This window comes from Mercenaria mercenaria, chromosome 2 (genome assembly GCF_021730395.1).
Source record: "Mercenaria mercenaria strain notata chromosome 2, MADL_Memer_1, whole genome shotgun sequence".
In the NCBI taxonomy this organism is placed as follows: Eukaryota; Metazoa; Mollusca; class Bivalvia; order Venerida; family Veneridae; genus Mercenaria; species Mercenaria mercenaria.
The window spans coordinates 75,664,430-75,684,589 of NC_069362.1; the positions used below are offsets into that span (position 1 = coordinate 75,664,430).

General features: G+C 35.2%; 1 protein-coding gene across 1 annotated transcript in view; it reads right to left on the bottom strand.

Moving 5' to 3' along the window:
- The window catches only part of LOC123564348 (uncharacterized), a 48,273-nt gene that overhangs the window by 12,658 nt on the left and 15,455 nt on the right, over positions 1-20,160 (bottom strand). Inside the window, exons 3-7 of the mRNA XM_045357857.2 lie at positions 10,242-10,472; positions 8,339-8,548; positions 6,773-6,886; positions 5,586-6,343; positions 243-2,805 (exon numbers count right to left, since the gene is read on the bottom strand). Of these exons, the coding sequence (XP_045213792.2) occupies positions 243-2,805; positions 5,586-6,343; positions 6,773-6,886; positions 8,339-8,548; positions 10,242-10,472 (3,876 nt within the window). The remainder of the gene's footprint in view (positions 1-242; positions 2,806-5,585; positions 6,344-6,772; positions 6,887-8,338; positions 8,549-10,241; positions 10,473-20,160) is intronic.

The window sequence follows — 20,160 nt, forward strand, 5'->3', positions numbered from 1 at the left end:
TCAGGGGGACACAACTAGGGTACCAATACATCATTCTGACAAAGTTTGGTCAAAAACCCCCTGGTAGTTTCTGAGGAGATGCGATAACGAGAAATTGTTAACGGAAGGACGGACGGACGGACGGAAGGACGCCGGACCACGGACGCAGAGTGATTTGAATAGCCCACCATCTGATGATGGTGGGCTAAAAACATGCCTTATCCCTAATGTGAACTAAAACACTAAAAAATTTCCATATTTACCTGCAGTGTCTTGTGCAGTTCTTGGAATCCAGATTTTTCCATTCTCATCTTCAGACGGTGGGGTTATGCGTAATGTTGCTTTAGCCTGCTGTTTCATCAGGCTTGGACTCAATACAGGAGATTCAGCTTTACCAGAACTGAGAGAAAGATCTAGCGGCTCTGGTCTTTCTTTCTTTGGTGTTGTTCTCTCTAGTACAGGAGATAACTTTGTGGGATAGGTTTTCATTTTTGGAGGTACAAAAGGTGGCAGTGAAGAAATATGGCGGGCAATGGCATTTGCTTTCTCATCTGGAGATAATTCCTCCAGTGGTAAAGTTAATTTGGATTTAAGATCTGAGATTTTTTCACTTTTATCTGAATTTAAAGAATGAGTTGAATGCCACAGATCAATTAATTTTTCATCATCTGTTTTACAGCTATTTTGATCAAAATTGCCACCCTGAACGTTTAGCACTGTAAACACTTTTCCCACAGACTGGTCATCAGAACATTTTTCTATACTTGATTCGTTTTCCTCTATATTGCCACTTTCAGTAACATCACAACTTTCACTGTTCTCCAATTTCTCTTTGTCAGTTTCTGAAACATTTGTTCTATTTTCTAATGGACCCATGTAGAAGTATGAATGTTCATCATAGTTACCTTTGGTTATTTCCTTTTCAGAATCACTTAACATATTTTCACCAGTGTTTATACTTTCATTGAGTTGCCCTTCATTGCTACTTGCTCGTGTAGACACTGTGCCACAGCTGTTTAGAGAAGAGTTTGTAGCTCCAAGATCAGACTGTTGAGATAGAATTGATATCCCTGTGGAAGAGCTTGAGTTACTCTCATTCATTGCTATATAACTTGAGCGATTAGGAAAGCTCGATGACCTGTTCCTATCAGTTGGTTCAAACACCAAATCTTGCTGACTTTGGGCTCTACTATTCTCTTCTGAACCCGATGAATCTGTCAAAGTCAACATAGCTGTATCCTCTTTGATGGTGGGCTCACTTGAAACAGATGATAACAGATTTTCGTGACTTTGAGACACACACTTCCTGTCTTTGGAATTACGTCTCATCAATCGTGAGAAAAAACCCGGAGTTTTTGTACTGGAGTTCTCATTTTTCTCTGTGTTCACATTTGATTGCACAGACTTTAAATCTTTTACATTGTCAGGAGGTAGTGTGAACTCTATCAAGTTGTCAAAAGGCATCTCTATGCCAACATCCTTATCATTGTTTTCGTTGGTATATCCTTGTCTCAAACTGTTATTAAAATCTTCAGCACCAAATGAAACATTGTTATGAACACTATCATCTGCAGAACTCTCAGACAAACTAGAATTTACTTTTGAACTATTCATATATTCTGACAATGACCTAAGATTATCAATTACTGGTCTTTTTTGCTTGACCGTTGACATCAGCATATAATTCTCTTCCCTTATTGGAATCTCTCGCCTAGGTTCTTTTGGAGAATTTCCAGCACTTATTGTCTCTGGTCTTGGCGAAGCTTTCTGAGAATCAATCGAAGGGCCTACTATTCCAGAAGCACTAAATGACCTTACATATTTTGGTCTTGGTGAAAGGTCACAATCAATAGACCTTGACCTTTCAAGGTCATTAATCCCAGTCATATCCATGTAACAACCATTTGGGTCCATTTTTGTAGAGTTTTGGTCCCTTGGAGGCAGATTTACTACAGTTCGACCATTTAAAGATTCATTCAACCTTTGAGATTCTGAATAGTCAATTCTACAATGAGTTGGTTCTCTCTCAAAATTTCCCATGAGGAAGTAGTCCTCCTGTTGACTAGAATTCAATGAGACAGTGTAAGCTGAGGGTTTTGGACTCTGATATTGTGATTTTTGTTTGTTCTGTCGTTGATGCCATGATGGTTGCCTGTCTGGTGGTCTGGGTGGAGCGGGTGGTCGGGATGCTGCACTTAGTCTCTGTTTACTCTTTAACACTGGTCCCTTTGGTGGCAGTTCTGGAGGTGGAGTTTCACATCGCTCATTTGCATAAATGGGTTCATTGGAAAAACTATGATTACGGCTTCTCCTATTAATTTGTAAGTCAGACCCACACATCCCTCTCAGATTTTCACTACTACCCGGCAGTGATACGGATATCCTATTGTTCTCTTTATTTGAATCTCTTTCAGTTCTCACATTATCATATCCTTTTGACCTTGCTCTCTGAAGGTCACTCCATGAGCTTCCTCCATCTGGAGCTGAGGTGGAACCTGCCCGTATATGAACATGATTTGAATCATAGTCTCCCCCATCATACTTGGATAAATTCACATATGGAAGTGGTGCACTCATTTTTGACTTTTTTGGAATCTTTTTTAGTTTATTCACAAGATTAGGACTTAGCAGAATGCTTGCTGAGTATCCAGAGTGGTGTGAAGGCCGGCAGTGTGTGTTGTCAGATGAAATACTAAGATTGTCAAGAGAACCCCTAGCATCCTGGCTCTCCATGAAATTACGCAACTGGGATAACTTCACAGGAAGTGGAGGGGGTTTTTGGTTCCCCTTTTCATCGTCACAAGCACTTTCAGATCTCTGACATATCTACAACAGAATAAAATGCTAACATTAATGTGAAAGAAGTGAATGAAGTATTGCCATGTAATACAGAGTCACCTATCCAAGGAGGATTAATTACCTCAACTGCAGCATAACACAACGATCTGGTATCTGTCAATTATGTATTAATGCATGAAAAAGTTGCACACAGGAAACGAAAAATGACCTAAAATCTTTTGGCACTTCCAAGAGTGACCTTGATCTTTGAGCTTAGGGTCTGGGCCTTCCACCTGACACATTCTTTGGTAATGAGAAATATTTGTGTCCTGTGATATTAAAATCTTTTGATGGGTTGCAGAATAAAGGGGGCAGAAGCAAGAGACCCTCTTATCCTTTGACCTCCAAGTGTGACCATGAACTCTGAAAAACTCTGACAATCTAACATTTCCTTAAAATGAGAAAAAATATCATTCAGACTCCAATTCGTGATGATGTCAAAACAAGAGGACCATGATGGTCCTGAATCGCTCACCTATCCCCACATGACCCAGTGTTGAACTGAGTATGACGTCGTTATTTCTATTATTTGACAAAGTGACCTAGTTTTTCAGCACATGTGACCTAGATATCATCAAGATAAAAAATTCTGACCAATTTTCATGAAGATCCATTGAAAAATATGGCCTCTAGAGAGGTCACAAGGTTTTTCTATTATTTGACCTAATGACCTAGCTTTTTAAGGCACGTGACCCACTTTTAAACTTGACCTAGATATCATCAAGGTGAACATTCTCACCAATTTTCATGAAGATCTCGTGAAAAATATGGCCTCTAGAAAGGTCACAAGGTTTTTCTATTTTTCGACCTACTGACCTAGTTTTTGACGGCACATGACCCAGTTACGAACCTGACCTAGATATCATCAAGCTGAACAGTATCACCAATTTTCATGAAGATCTCATGAAAAATATGGCCTCTAGAGAGGTCACAAGGTTTTTCTATTTTTAGACCTACTGACCTAGTTTTTGACCCCACGTGACCCAGTTTCGAACCTGACCTAGATATCATCAAGATGAACCTTCTGACCAATATTCATGAAGATCTCATGAAAAATATGGCCTCTAGAGAGGTCACAAGGTTTTTCTATTTTTAGATCTACTGACCTAGTTTTTAACCCCACGTGACCCAGTTTCGAATTTGATCTAGATATCATCAAGGTAAACATTCTGACTAATTTTCATGAAGATCCATTGAAAAATATGGCCTCTAGAGAGGTCACAAGGTTTTTCTATTTTTAGACCTACTGACCTAGTTTTTGACCCCACGTGACCCAGTTTCAAACTTGACCTACATATCATCAAGGTGAACATTCTGACCAATTTTCATGAAGCTCCATTGAGAAATATGGCCTCTAGAGAGGTCACAAGGTTTTTCTATTTTTAGACCTACTGACCTAGTTTTTGATCCCACATGACCCAGTATCGAACTTGACCTAGATATCATCAAGGTGAACATTCTGACCAATATTCATGAAGATCTCATGAAAAATATGGCCTCTAGAGAAGTCACAAGGTTTTTCTATTTTTAGATCTACTGACCTAGTTTTTACCCCCACGTGACCCAGTTTCGAACTTGACCTAGATATCATCAAGCTGAACATTCTGACCAATTTTCATGAAGATCTCATTGAGAAATATGGCCTCTAGAGAGGTCACAAAGTTTTACTATTTTTAGACCTAATGACCTAGTTTTTGACCCCACGTGACCCAGTTTCGAACTTGACCTAGATATCATCAAGGTGAACATTCTGACCAATATTCATGAAGATCTCATGAAAAATATGGCCTCTAGAGAGGTCACACGGTTTTTCTATTTTTAGACCTACTGACCTAGTTTTTGACCCTAAGTGACCCAGTTTCGAACTTGACCTAGATATCATCAAGGTGAACATTCTGACCAATATTCATGAAGATCTCATGAAAAATATGGCCTCTAGAGAGGTCACAAGGTTTTTCTATTTTTAGACCTACTGACCTAGTTTTTGACCCCACGTGACCCAGTTTCGAACTTGACCTAGATATCATCAAGGTGAACATTCTGACCAATTTTTATGAAGATCTTGTGAAATATATGGCCTCTAGAGAGGTCACAAGGTTTTTCTATTTTTAGACCTACTGACCTAGTTTTTGACGGCACGTGACCCAGTTTCGAACTTGACCTAGATATCATCAAGGTGAACATTCTGACCAATTTTCATAAAGATCCCATGAAAAATGTGACCTCTAGAGTGGTCACAAGCAAAAGTTTACGGACGCACGCACGGACGCACGGACGGACGACGGACGCCGCGCGATCACAAAAGCTCACCTTGTCACTTTGTGACAGGTGAGCTAAAAATATGAAATAAAAATCAATGAATTATATGCAAATTATAGATTTCTTTAAAGGTATATATTACTGAAAGAAACTGCATACACAAGTCTTTAATGAAAATTATATTTGATCAAGAATCCTTGTAAAACATATGTTATGATATAAACAAAAATTGCCCAGTTTTTTTTCTAATGCCACATATGCACTGTCATTTCATTACAATGTTTATTTTTGAATCAGAAAATAGTCAAAATATTTAGGCTTTATTAAGTGCACTTCAAAATGAATGCGTGTATACTGAATGCTCTGTGAGCAGCTCCTAATCAAACAACTGATAAATAAAGATGCAAGGAAGAATAATTAATCTGGAATAACAGCTAAATGCTGCAATGTAAGTAAACTGACATAAAAATCAAAGGCATTTAACCTATCATTATGCTCTGAAAACAAACCTGTAACATTTCATCAAGGAGTGACATTTCCTTCTCCAGATCTTGTTCAGTTTGCTTTAACCTCCTCATCACCTCGTCCCTTTTGTCACTGCTGGTCACACGATCTACTTCTTCTGCAATCTGATTGGGCACTGACTGACTTTGCTGTTTATTATGACTGCTGAATGACTGGTTGCCATAGCCACATAGTACAGGTGCACTCGATGACATTGGAACCGTGCTTTGTGATGAACTGAGACTTTGTAGAGACACGACACTTCCGTGAGATGAGATTGTATCAGATAGATTACTAGCAGTTGTCGTTGTTTCTGACTGGTTAGTAACTGTTGTTGTCGTGGGAACCTGATATGACATTACATTGTTATTGAACTCTCCTGTCCAGTTTAAATAATTTTCATTCCTTTGAGAATTTTGTGTATTAAAGTTCCTTAAAGCATTGAAATTCACATCATAACTTCGTACAGCTGATGTGTTCTCATTATTACTTGGCGTATGCTCAACTTTCCTGATTCTTCTAGGTGGGACATCATAAATTGCCATAAGCCGTTCCTTTTCTACATTTTCTATGCTTTGCAGGCGCTGTTTCTCAGTGTAGGTTTTGGCACGTCTGTAGTCAGTAAAGCTAATTGAGTGGCGTTTGTAGCGTGGCCAAGAATTGTCCTCCTGGTAATTCTGGTCGGCAAACACCTGGGTGTTCTGGAACTTCTTGAACACGTTGTCACTGACAACATGCTTCACTTGGTCCAGAAACTCACTTCCTACAGAACAAACAAGCCAGACCAGTTATCATTAAAACTGATTATGAAGCAATATCAACACATTATTAGAAATGCTTTTATTTTTCACAGTGTTGTAAAGACTTTCTTTCGACGGGTAGCATAAATCTTCTTTCAGCAAGAAAATTTCTTGCTGTTTTGTAATATTAATCATAAAGAAAATAATTGTATAGTAAAACAGTGATTACTCGAAGTCACAAGGGGATGAGCAAAATGAGCAGTCCAGGGTTTTAAGTGATCCAAATATAGCAAACTTAAGAAAAACAACCAGGGACCACATAAATTACTCGAGTCAGTCCTGGTGCTGTAGCCACTGATGATCAAGTGAGCAGTGTTTTAGTGTAACCTGCTAACTGCAGTAAAATCTGAAAACTACACTGACATCCACATTTTGGTAACAATAATACTCACTTCTCTTTCCAGTTTGTCTCTTGATGAGTGGAGCAGACTTTCCAATACTAGCATGTGAGATGATTTCTGATATCTCCTCGACTTGATCTGTTTGTAGCACATGAGATCCCTGACCTGAAATACACCGTTTTTACTATAATTGTAGATATATTACCAAAAAGAGTTATAATTTGTAAAACTGATATCATACCAGGACATTACCATATTGTCATGAAATATTCTGGTGACCTTTGGTAAGTTGGTCAATATATATATATATATATATATATATATATATATATATATATATATATATATAAGTGAACTGCTTGAAAATACAAGCAAATCCAGTGAATTGATATCCATCGCCGAATAGGTTGTTTTGCCAATGAGGGGACCTTATTTTGAAAGATATCTAACCTCCTGATATACATAAGTTATGTGCAACAGGACTGTGCCATGGTTTGTTGGTGCTTATCTTTTTCACAAAACCAAGGGGAAAAGTGATCTATATAAATTTTGTACTAAGTTTCATAAAGATTCATCAACTGGTTACCTTTTGTGGGAATTTATGAATTTTTAACAATTAAAGGACAATAACTCTGCAGTAACTGAAGAGATCCTGTTGAAAGTTGTGCATCCACAACTGCCCTTCAGTGATCTAATATTTATAATAAATTTCATGAAGATCCATCAATGGATTACTCCACTATTTGGGACTATATGGACTGTAAAACAATTGAAGGGCAATACCTCTGGTTAATGAAAAGCTCCTGACAAAGTTATGCATGCACTACCACCCTTCAGTGATCTACATTTGTGTAGTTTCATGAAGATCAGTCAATAGGTTACTTAGTTAAGTCAAAAATCCCTATTTTTTTACCAAATCAAGGGGTAAAACTTTGGTTTTTAATGAGTCAATGGGGAAAATACTAAAAGTAAGCAACAGCTGATTAACAATTGTAGGAGATTTGGTAAATCTAGCTAAAATACTTTCTAAATAAGCATTTTCAATTTCAGACGGCCAGCCGGATGCATGTACAGACCCAGCACAGCTGGGCAAACAATGCCAAAACACTATCCCTCCGCCTTCAGTGGGGGATAATAACTACACTGACAGACATGATTTTTAAGTGTTCCCAGCCTTCCTTTTACAAAAGGCTTGCTAGGTAAACAGCATCAACATTTATCAGGTGAATTATCAACAACTTTGTTTTTCTCTTACAGATACACTTGAAAAATATGGAGTATTCAGAATATATCACAACTTTGGTATTTGGAGCTTTCATTATGACTCAGATGACACACAGTAAGAATGATTATCATAGGGCTTCTCCCCTGTAAAGTTTTGATAATTGCTACAGACTTAAGGTCCAGTTTATAGAAGGGGTTCAGAACATATGTTGGGGCCATTAAGTTGTTACTATTAAGGGTTTGTCAAAAGTACACATTGAGTACTAATATTAAAGCAAACATTTTAAAGAAAGGTATACAGACAGCAGACAATCCTTTCAAAACCTTGGGTACAAATTCAAGTGTCTGGATTGATTTTATCCATTATGGCTTATTTCTAACTTCTGCCAGTACCTTTTCCACATCTAGAACCACCTTCAAAACAGAATTTGCCGTCTATAGTTCCAAATCTTCGTAGCTCTGATACCTGCCATGAACACAGAATTTTTGGTGGTATATGCCCTGTGAGACAGAATTTCTGACCATGTATATGCATACGAAGAAGATCCAACGGTAACTTGCTGTGACTAGGAACCTTGATGGTGCGTACTGGAAACTGGTGTTCTACAAAATAAAGAAATATACTGAGAATTTTTCTATACATTTATTTTCATTTAATTTATTTGGTAATGCAGGAAAACTTGGGTAAAACAAACTCAATTTTGAGATGTACAATATAACTATCAGCCTTGATTATAGAAAACTCCCTACCCCTAATCTGAGTATTACATATGATAAGGCTTTTTTTCCATAAATGCAACCAACCAAAATCTAAAATATATGATATATGAATGATTCACATTGAGAATATGAACATATTTTATGATATTTTATACAACCAGCCTCTCGTTTCCCTTGAAACACTTGTGCTGTTGACTACAACTCAACAGAATGTCAGAGCCAGCATGTGTATGTATATATGATAGACAGGTGGTAAAAACAAAACCGCAGCTTTGAACTCACGATGCTTTGTACGTGGATCAAAACAATCCCTAACCAGTAAGACATGTTTTGAAAAACAACTGCAATACCTGATGTATTACATATACTGTATTGATGCTGAGCTAAGCATAGAGTAAAACTCTTAGACTTCAAAACATGGTTGTAGAAAACTAGTGCTATCAATAAAGGCAGTAAATAGTCCCTTAACCCATTCTGACACATGAAAAGCAAAATGTTGTGATCATAAATTTTGACCTTCAAGTGTGACCTTGACCTTGGACATCATGACAACTCTCATATACTTTGTACCTGGGGGTATAATAATTTTATAAATATTTTAGGACATTGAAAAAATTGGAAATAATGTGGCTTATATGTAACAACAAGAGGGAATGACATGCTATATCATCATGACCTTAAATCTAACATTTTCAATAAAAAATCTCTGACATGGAAGATAGCTAATCATGACAGGAAGTTTTTATGTAAGTCTTGTTGGTATCAAAGTATGTTTCAGGATTTGCAAAAAAAACCACGTAAATCAAAATGTTTGCACTTAGCTATAACAGATACTGAAATATAGAGCAGGATAGTCTATGACATGTGGTAACCTCAATGCCTGCAATTATATTTGAGAAAAACCACAGACTTATGATGTATTTCTGCAATTTATACCACAACAGCACAAACAGATGTAGCATCAAGATATCAAAGAAAAAAATTCACCTTGTTAAATGAAGCCTTACAGATTTCCAATTCCAAAACTTGGAAAATGCTTTCCCAATAATGACAAAGGTTTATCTTAATAGAGCATAGCACCTAAGGTAACCTAATTTATTTATATACTGCTCTAGAACATTGTTCTGAGTACGCAGATTTCTTTTTAGTCTAGATTAAAACCATATCTATAAATATACATTCAGTTGTAAGTCCTTGTAACAGTTAAAGTCCTAATACATTGCAGTTTTCTCTAGCTAACGTATAATAACATAAAGCTGCCAAATATAACGTTGTTGTATATTTAAGTTTATGATAATTCTATATTATATGGCGACTTTCTAGATGTGAGGTGTATTATTTTATTACAGGCGGGCACCTTGGTAGAACCACCGAACTTCCGTTAGCCAGCTTGATGGCTTCCTCAACTGAAGAATTCAACAAGGGCCGAGACTCAAACCCACATCCGTGAGAGGAAAGTGATTCAAAGTCTGCAAGCTTAACCAGTTGGCCTCATTAAATCAAGGTGCAAGCATTATTCTTACTATACTTTTGCATATACCTCATATAAATGTAAGAGAAATAGTCATCAACCAACCTTCACCTAGGCTCCTTCTGATTTTGATCTCGAACTGTATGAGTGTTTCTCGGGAGTCAAACGCCAGTAATGTTATCTGTTTCTGACATATTATGGCTAGAACGCTTGTCTCTTTGTCATAACAGATTCCAGACTCCAAACCATAGAAGCCATCCAATGGGAAAGTGGTCTTTGGATTGCCTCCCTTTACTGATTCCTTTACATCCTTGAACAGATGGACAATCAAGCGATCTGAAAGTATACAAGCGTAAATATCCTGTATTTTATGAAAAATAACAATATTCAAGTTATGTCTTTTAATCTAACACTGTTTATTATGACAGGGCTTACAAAGGTCATGAATCAAAATATCTGAGATTAGTCTAACAACTCGGACAATGTGCCAGAAAGTCAATCCATAAAACCCTGGATCACAAGGCAGCCCCTTGATCACTAGGTGGCCCCAGGATTACAAAACAACCCCTTGATCATTAGGTAACACCTGATCATAAGACAATCCTTCAATCAAAAGGCAATCCCTTGATCACTAAGCAATACTTTTTCACAAAGTAAACAGTGATTTCTTCATATTATGTCTTGTATAGCAGAGCATTTCATTTCTTTGATCAAACTGTAATGAGAACATAATGTGATGATGTTCTTCTGCAGCATAATAGACTGCTATAAATATGTGATAAAGCTAGATTCTCAATAAAACAAAATGTAGTCTTCAATTATGTTCTGTTAACAAAGTCTTCAGATGTTTTTATGCAGACAAAGTTGACTCAGATCCCAAAAACTTATATCACAACAAGACAATTGAAATTCTTCTAAACAATAATACCTGGTGTCTTATCAAATCTTCAAACAGATTATACCAAATGTTATCCTTCTTTTCAACTGATGGGCACTACACTGTTCAATCAGTCATTGCGTGAATTATCCAACTTACATCAAGATACCAACTCAAAGGTTATTAAACAATGAGAAATTTGCATTATCATTGTTAATAACTTACCTTGGGTGTACAAAGTTTGCCTGGGACGTCATCACGATGGTGTTTTTTTGTATCAGCATTATGATTATCTGCAACAAAAACAACACGCAGTGGGAGTAGCTGTTATCTTGATTGTTTATAGTATAGATAATGTTTGACATTTTTTTGTTCTCTCTAATTAAATGCTCTTCTAATGCAAATTAATGATTTACCAAGGTAATGAGCAGATCATGCAACAAAAATGCTAAAGCTCAAACAGAAGCTGCAGATTTCTCACTCAAGAACTGTCAGGCCTGGGATTCAGTCAAAAAACCAAAAAGCCTGAAAATCTACATTCTAAAGCCTAAAATCCTGTCTAAAATCCCAACCCTGAAATGTTTCTTTGAAACAGTACTGCTATACTGGTAATAATCTATTCAGAAATCTAAAAATGTATGATGCCTAAACTGAAATATAAGACTAAGTATACACTTTTTAACTACATAATAAATCATAAAAAAATCTTCAATTAGAATTGTTACCAACGGCATTATAAGACAAAAGCAAAAGATGCAAACTAATATGTTTGTTTGTTTAAGGTACTAACATCATACATTGTACTAAGGTAGCAAATTATTGAAATATTATTTTCCTTAGAATCAGAATACAGCAACTGCATTTGCCTATCCTAGAAATTGCAGCAGGATAACTCCTTAAAAACAATTTTACAAATATTCTGCCACTTGCCAAGTCAAAACAGAACTCCACAAACTCAAAACTGTTTATTCAGGTAAGATAAAAAGCCTCCAAAAATGTGTAAACTTCAATCAGTTTGAGTTATTCAGCAGGTCAAGATTTTACCATCTGACTCTCATTATCAAAACAAACAGACTCGGAGAAAATTTCCACTTTCTGTCAAATAGTTTAAAATAATTGAAATCAGGTGAGCACAATTTTCAGGAAGCTGGAATGAAGTGGAAATGATTAGAAGCAGAGAAATGAGCCTGTGCCATGAGAAAATCAACATAGTGGGTTTGCGACCAGCATGGATCCAGACCAGCCTGCGCATCCACGCAGTCTGGTCAGGCTCCATGCTGTTCGCTTTTAAAGCCTATTTGAATTGAAGAAACTGTTAGCGAACAGCATGGCTCCTGACCAGACTGCGCGGATGCGCAGGCTGGTCTGGATCCATGCTGGTCGCACACCCACTATGTTGGTTTTCTCATGGCACGGCTCAAATATCTTCTTACAGCTGCTCTCCTAACACTGGACAAGGCTCTAGTTCAGATCAGCAGTGGAAACATTAGAATAATTCAACTGATTAAAAGCAGCTCAGAAAGTTTTAGTTTCAGACATCTCCCTGAGGAATCTAATGTTAAAGGCGCCTCAAGCCATCTGTCTCTTGGTGAGCCTTGGGAACTTTAACAACAGCAGGCTTGTTTAAATAGCATGCAAGAACCGATTTGAAGACAATGCAATTTTTCCTTTTCTCTTTCACAACTAGAACTGGTAGTTTTCATTCTCAGCTACTAGCAGAAACAACAATGTGTCCCCAAAAAGCAGCAGTTTCTTTAGAGTCAGTCCACAACTGATAATGCAAAACACTTTCAACTGAACTTACTCGTTTTAATATGTAAAAATTATGTGCATATATTCAACAAAATAATATATTTGTCATCATCTGAAAGATTAACACAAATATAACTGACAACAACCAAAAAGACTGCACAGAGGAGCCTGACAATAAGTGGGGAAGTTCAGTGTTCTGCCTAGGACGTGATATCCCACAATTTCCCATAAAAATGTGTATAGAAGCGTCAACTGTCGCATTATGCATATGCTGGGGACATATCGGCATACGGGAGGTTATGCAGCAAACACTAAACTGAATATGTCCATTTAATCACTTCACATGCAAGTGACCATGACCTTTGACACTGAAACCTCAAAGCAAAAGGGGTGAATGGTGAATCTTCTTTTTGTACTAGTATAGTGGTAACTGTGATCTTAACCTTTGACCCACTGACCTTAAAATCAATAAGGGTCATTTCGCTACCCACAATCAATAAATGTACCTGCCGAGTTTTGGGGTCATAAGCAAAGTCAACAGCAAAAGTTTTTTATATACATAAACAGTCTGTGACTTGACCTTTGACCCAATGACATCAAAATCAATAGGCATTACTTATGTGCCTGCAAAGTAGTCATAAGTAAAACTGTTCAGAGGAAACAGTTTTTTATCAATAGTCAATGCAATATGTCATCAAAGGTCAAAGGTTTTTGAGATAACTAGGTGAAACCAATTTTATTCTAACAGTCTCTGTGACCTAGACCTTTGACCCAATGACATCAAAATCAATAGGCATTTATTATGTGCCTGCAAAGTAGAGTCATAAGTAAAACTGTTCAGAGGAAACAGTTTTTTTTATCAATAGTCAATGCAATATGTCATCAAAGGTCAAAGCCCCTGTGAAATAGGTTCATGAACTTCATGTATTTATTCATGAATTTGTAAGAATTAATTCATGAATTATCAAAAAAGTTCATGAACTACAAGGAAAAGTTCACTTACTTAAATTCATGAACTCTCAAGTTCAAGAATATTACTTTCATTTCATGAACTTGTAAATGTAGTTTATGAACATTTCAGAAAACCTATTAATTAATTTAAGAAATTCATGAACTTGAAAATGAAATTTAGATAATGATTAAAATTGTGATTCAGGAACTACAGGGTCTGTAAACGATTTTCTAGAACTAGTATTAAGTTCTTGAACATTCAAGAACTTCTGAAGAACTTAAGGAACTGTTCCTGAACCAGCATAACAGTTCTTAGACTGTGGTTCTAGAACAATGATGGTTTTTGACCATTGATTAAAAAACTGCAAAAGTTCAATAACTTGCAGAACTTTACCAGTTCCTGAACAGTTACTGTTGGTATTAGACTAAGAACCAAAATTGTTCATGAACACGGGTTCATTAAAAGTACTAAAATTCAAAACCTTTTTCTAGTTCAGTACCAGATCTTAAACCCAATTGTGAGTTTCTGAACTGTTCATTCATTAAACATAAAACTTAGGTTTATTACCTTTTACAATAATCATTAATGAATAAGTTCATGAACTCTTCGTGAATGTTCATGAACATTAAATTCTTAATGTCACATGATCAGTTTCCATTGTTTTGTTGCATGCTGGGAAATTTTTTGCACATGTCATTCAGCAGTTTTTGAGAAGTTTGTGCAGCAAATAAGAAGGGAATATTTATCATACTAAGGTAGGAATGGTTTAAAAAGAACATGAGTATACTGAATATCAAGTAAGTAATTATGGTGTTGTCATAAATCTTTCATTTTAAAAACTATTAAATTCTTTTAAAATGTCACAAGTTTTCACGACCCTAAAATAGTTCATGAATAAAAATTCATGAAAATCAAAATTTATGTTTCATGAATTTCAATATTCATGAACTTGTTCATGAACTAAAATTCATGAAAATCAAAATTTATATTTCATGAATTTTGATATTCATGAAAATCTTCATGAATTAAAATTCATGAATAAATATTCATGAGAATCAAAATTTACGTTTCATGAATTTCAATATTCATGAACTTGTTCATGTATTATTTTTAATTCATGAATATGTTCATGAATATCAAAATTCATGAAATAAATTTTTTGACTCTCATGAATATTTATTCATGAACTACTTCATGAATTTGTTCATGAATAAATTCATGAAGTTCATGAACCTTTTTCACAGGGGAGGTTTTCAAGATAACTAAATGAAACCAATTTTATTCTAACAGTCACTGTGACCTAGACCTTTGACCCAAACACCTAAAAATCTGTTTGGATCATCTACCGCCCATGAGCAATGCTCAAAATTTTTATGATCATCATAGGTCAAAGGGCTCTGCAGATATGAGCAGAAACTGCTTTAAGCTCGAGTAACCAAGTTGACTTTCTGCCTACACAGGGTTATCACAATAATTCATGCTCAGGTGAGCTAAAAATATGGTGCACAATTCTATGAAATCTGATTCTACAAATAGCATTAACAAATTCTGTTTTAAGTGTGTTGGAATTTGTCCTAGAATGACAGTTATTTTCACACTGCAGCATTTTCAGCACATCAAAATACAGTGAAGAAGACTGTGCATAAGGAAGCATTTATGAAATTCAAGACACCTTGAAGCCTAAGGTAATCTACAGGCACAGCTGCTTCACAGAGAAAAATTCTCTAAAAGCAATTACCATATGTAAATTTAATTACAGGAAATTAATGAGTTATAGACAGAAGAAGGCAAAAACAATCCTTAATTACTCTTATCTACAATGGACCCTTTGTATAGTGCAGAAGAACAATTTGAACCAACTTGGGATCTTGTTGTGCTGATGTTCATGAACTGTAGATGTTCATGAACTATAAATAAACTGTCCATAAACATGCATTAACTATCCACAAAGTGTTCATAAACCTGGTTCATCACTGATGATTGTTGTTTATGAACTTCATTTGTAGAGATTGTACTGCACAAGACATTTTGCTGGAATCATTATCATTCATCAAACTAACATCTGGATATCCCCCTCAGTTGATGATTGTATAAACTCTTTGTACAAACCAGAGATGAAAGGGGTTTCCAATCTTTTAAACATGGGTAGCCCTTCTTGTGCAGGGTCGGTCAAATCTGAGAAAAGTCTGAAACTATTGCAGACTGAATTTGGTGTAGAATCATACAGTACTGTATCTGTGATGACTGGTTCTTTGATATCTTTTCTCTCTCTCCTTTGCAATTGTTATTCCCTAGGTTATTTTCAAAGTTTTTCTATGGTTATTGTCATGTTTTTGCTATTTTTATTGCCTTGCTTTCTGTATAAGTTTTGCTATGGTTATTGCCATGGTTTATGTTATGTTTATAGCTATATTTCTGCTATGGTTATTGCTGGTTATATCCATATTTTGCCATGGTTATTGCTGTGGTTTATGTTATAGTTATAGCCATATTTTGTCATGGTTTATGGTATGATTTTTGCCATGCATGTTGGTCCTTCTACTGAAGACCTGATTTTTTTGTTTTACAATAGAAGTCAGTTATCTTAATATATTCCCGGACCTTCCTGACATCTTTCACACACAAATAAAGCAAATAGTCACAGAGATTCAATGAGAACTTGCCAACAGCACAAGTCTTGCTCTACCTTAGTGTTTTCCTCAAAGAAAATTATTGTATACATAATGCAGACATCACAAAGCTGACTGAATATAAAAGCAACTGGAAAATATTAGGTCAGATATGAGAATTGTGCTGTAAGGGAAAAAAAGATTATCATCTGTTAAATGTTTTCTTATCTAGAAAAACTACTGCTGGGTCTTGGAAACAAATTAAGATATTCTGATATATTATCTCTGCCATTATCTGCAAAGTAAAAACTGTGGGGGAAATAAGCCCCTTAACATAGAAGTAATTGCTTTCTTTTGCTGGAATACTGAATGAAAAGTAAGCAAGTTTTAACTTGGATAATACATAGATCACTGTAGATCATATATATATATAGTTAGCTAGTTCTTGAAAGAATCCACTACACTATCCCTCTGTCCTACTTTTCTTAACAGAATGGTAATATCAACTCCAAAACATTAAAAAAGCATTATAAAGGGAGACAGGTTTTATCAGCAAAATCACTGAAGCACCATGAAATTAATATAAAAGCAGGCAGAAATATAATACCATATGATGCAGCTTTTTAGCACATTTGTACACACTAATAGTCACTTCAAAGCCTATTTAGTTAATGGCAATATGCAACAAATATTAGTTTCATTCTTTTTAAATAAACTTTATATCAATAAAAACCAAAAGCTTGCATTCATCAAAATTTTAAGTCTAAAATCCTGACTTAGACATAAAACATATAAAAATTCAAAAGGTTGTAACTTCCTTTCTAATGTTTCCATCCAGCTGAAACTTTGCCCAGCCTTTTGTTGCAGTGTATTCTGTACTTCTGCTAATTTTTATTAACATCTGTACAAGATATACAAATTCAGGGCAAAAATTAATTTCATTATTTCAAAGTCTATATTTCAGACATAAAACATCGATGAATATGGGCACATGTCTTTGTCATCGCTAAGAGTCTTTTACAGCATCTTATTCAATTTCATAACCACTAACTTGATTTTAACTTGCTTTGAACAGAATTTACTCGATATATTCTAGACATTACATGTACAGAACAAAAGATGACGTAAAAATGACTACACTCAATCAAAAACTTCCTGATAGATTTGATCAGTGATGCAACATTTACTGATGTTTTTTATAATCACAATCCCTTCAATCAACCCTAGAGAGACTGAAAGTGCAATAATGGTAGAGAATCTATTAGAACTTCATCATCTTATTTCTAAATACAATTCTATCTCAGACAGAAGACACAATCTTACAAAGGGATCTAAGAGGAACACACAAGTTTAAACACCTGAACTGTTGAAGCAGTAAATATAAAATAAAGTCAGGCAATTTATAGCATCTGTCTATCACAGAAATCATGCTTTGGCAAAGCATACAATTCTTGTTTCCTCTAAGAAAAAAGTTCTAAATAAACCTTTGCTCTACAAAATATAAGTTATGACAATTAAATACTCTTGTTTGGGTTGGTGGCCTATATATCAATAAAGAAATTGTCATTGTCTGGGTCTGATTCATGACTGGTTTCATGTATTATTGCTGGTACTATATCCTATGGTTTTTAAAGGTCCACATGGCTTAAAGTTTAAACTGTTATGTTAAAAATAAATAAAATAGCTGTCAAAACAGAGAATATGCATAATTACATGGCCAGAAAAGCAAGAATTTCAATATTACACATAATTGTATACAACCAGGGCCATAAAGGGAGGTAATATAACAATGGATTCAATAATACCGAGATTACCATGTATATAAAACATTAAAACATTTGATAAAAAATACACTAGAACAGATTTAACTTGGAAATTAATACATTTTTTACTCATAACGAAAATGTGGCAGCCATAGCGTAAACTAAGCCAATATTGCCATTTAAATGAAAAGAACAAAATTACTTCTTTAATTTTGTACCTATATTCGGGACATGCCTATCTGCAAAAAAACTGCTAAAACCTAAAAGTTTCTATACAAACTGCATCAAATGCTTTTTGTTCCCTCGCTGTTTTCCATAAAAGGAAATAAATCAATTCTATAACAAATGAGCTATGCAGTGCTATATTTGGCAATTCACTGCTACTGCACGCTTTATTTGGAAACTGGCTTGTCTTCAATTTCATTCTCACATAAATCAAGAATGTTCTTTGTCTGTGGTATTGTATCTGCAATAATTAAATATGCTATATCACAGTTCATTATGTTTTTTCCATAACTGTCTTCAAATTTAAATTGATTTCTACTTGATCAACTCAATATTTTTTCTTATCTGAAAACCACAAGTAACATTCAATCAATTCTGTTTGACATAATACTGAATGAATTTAAGATTTTAACTCACAAAAATTGTCAAGTTTAACTGAATAAATGAGGACAAATATTATATAACACTTATTGTTAAATACAAGAAATTAGAAAAAAAAAAAATTTTCCTTCAAAAGTGTACCGAGTCTGAACTTGTAAAGACTTAAAAACTATTTAGTTTGATACCAGTATGTATGATTGTATCATAAAACACTCTTCACACAATAATACAACTAATTAACAATGTATTATGTATTTAATCTGGTTATCAAGTTAACAATTCAAGTACACCTGTCCTTGTTTTACCTTGATTACAATACTAACAAGCAATATAAACAATGGTGGTACAATTTTGTTATTGTTACACTATTGTTTTTACTCTGACCTTAAATACTATGAAATGCACATACTGGAACATGTTCAAATAGTGTTTACTATTGACGCCAATTATAAATACCATTGTACGATAAAATCATTATTTAATACCATTTTAAAGCTTCCTTCTTTTGTGGTTGTTTTGTAAAAAAAAAACTGAAGCTGCATAAAAATTAATTTTGTCATAAATTCTAATGGTTAATCATTATAAATACCATCAACAAGAGCACCGTCTTGTGGGTGCAACACTCATCTGATTTTTTTGTATCTGTATATTAGAAATATTGTCCTACCCATGATTTTTTAAGTCCAAAAGCGGCCATAATTCTTGCAAAAAGCAATGCACAGTTACGGTACTTGCTGTGCAGAGTCAGCATTTAATGGCAAATAACTTCTCCAAGTTTTAAAGCAATAGCTTTGACGGTTATGGAGAAAAGTTGACCTAAATGCAAAATGTATCCAAGAAATCTGATATTTTCTAAGTCCAAAAGGGGCCATAATTCTTGCAAGAAGCAGGATGGAGTTATGTTTCTTGCTGTACAGAGTCAGCTTTTGATGGTGAGCAAGTGTTGCAAGCTTTAAATCAATAGCTTTGATAGTTTAGGAAAAAAGCAGACCTAAACATAAAACTTAACCAGGCAACGCCAACGCTGGAGCCAACCAAGTGATGACAATAACTCATCATTTTTTTTCAAAAAATCAGATGAGCCAATAAATGAATATTTTTTTTGGTTTTATTATTTGATTTGTTTGTTTTGGGTTTAACGCCATTTTTTAACGTATTTCAGTTATGTAACGGCGGTCAGTTAACCTAACCAGTGTTCCTGGATTCCATACCAGTACAAACCTGTTCTCCACAAGTGACAGCCGTGGAGGACGAATGATCTGAGACACAATGTTTTTTATCAAATCGTCACGGAGAACATACACCTCACTTAGGGCTCGAACTCGCAACCCCGCGATCCGTAGATCTGCGCTCTCCCCACTGAGCTAAGCAGGCAGGCTTTTTTTTATTATCTGAAAACAAAGAACTTGCTTACATACATGCAAAGAAACTGTTAACCAAATGTGTTCATGCTCCTCTTTAAAAA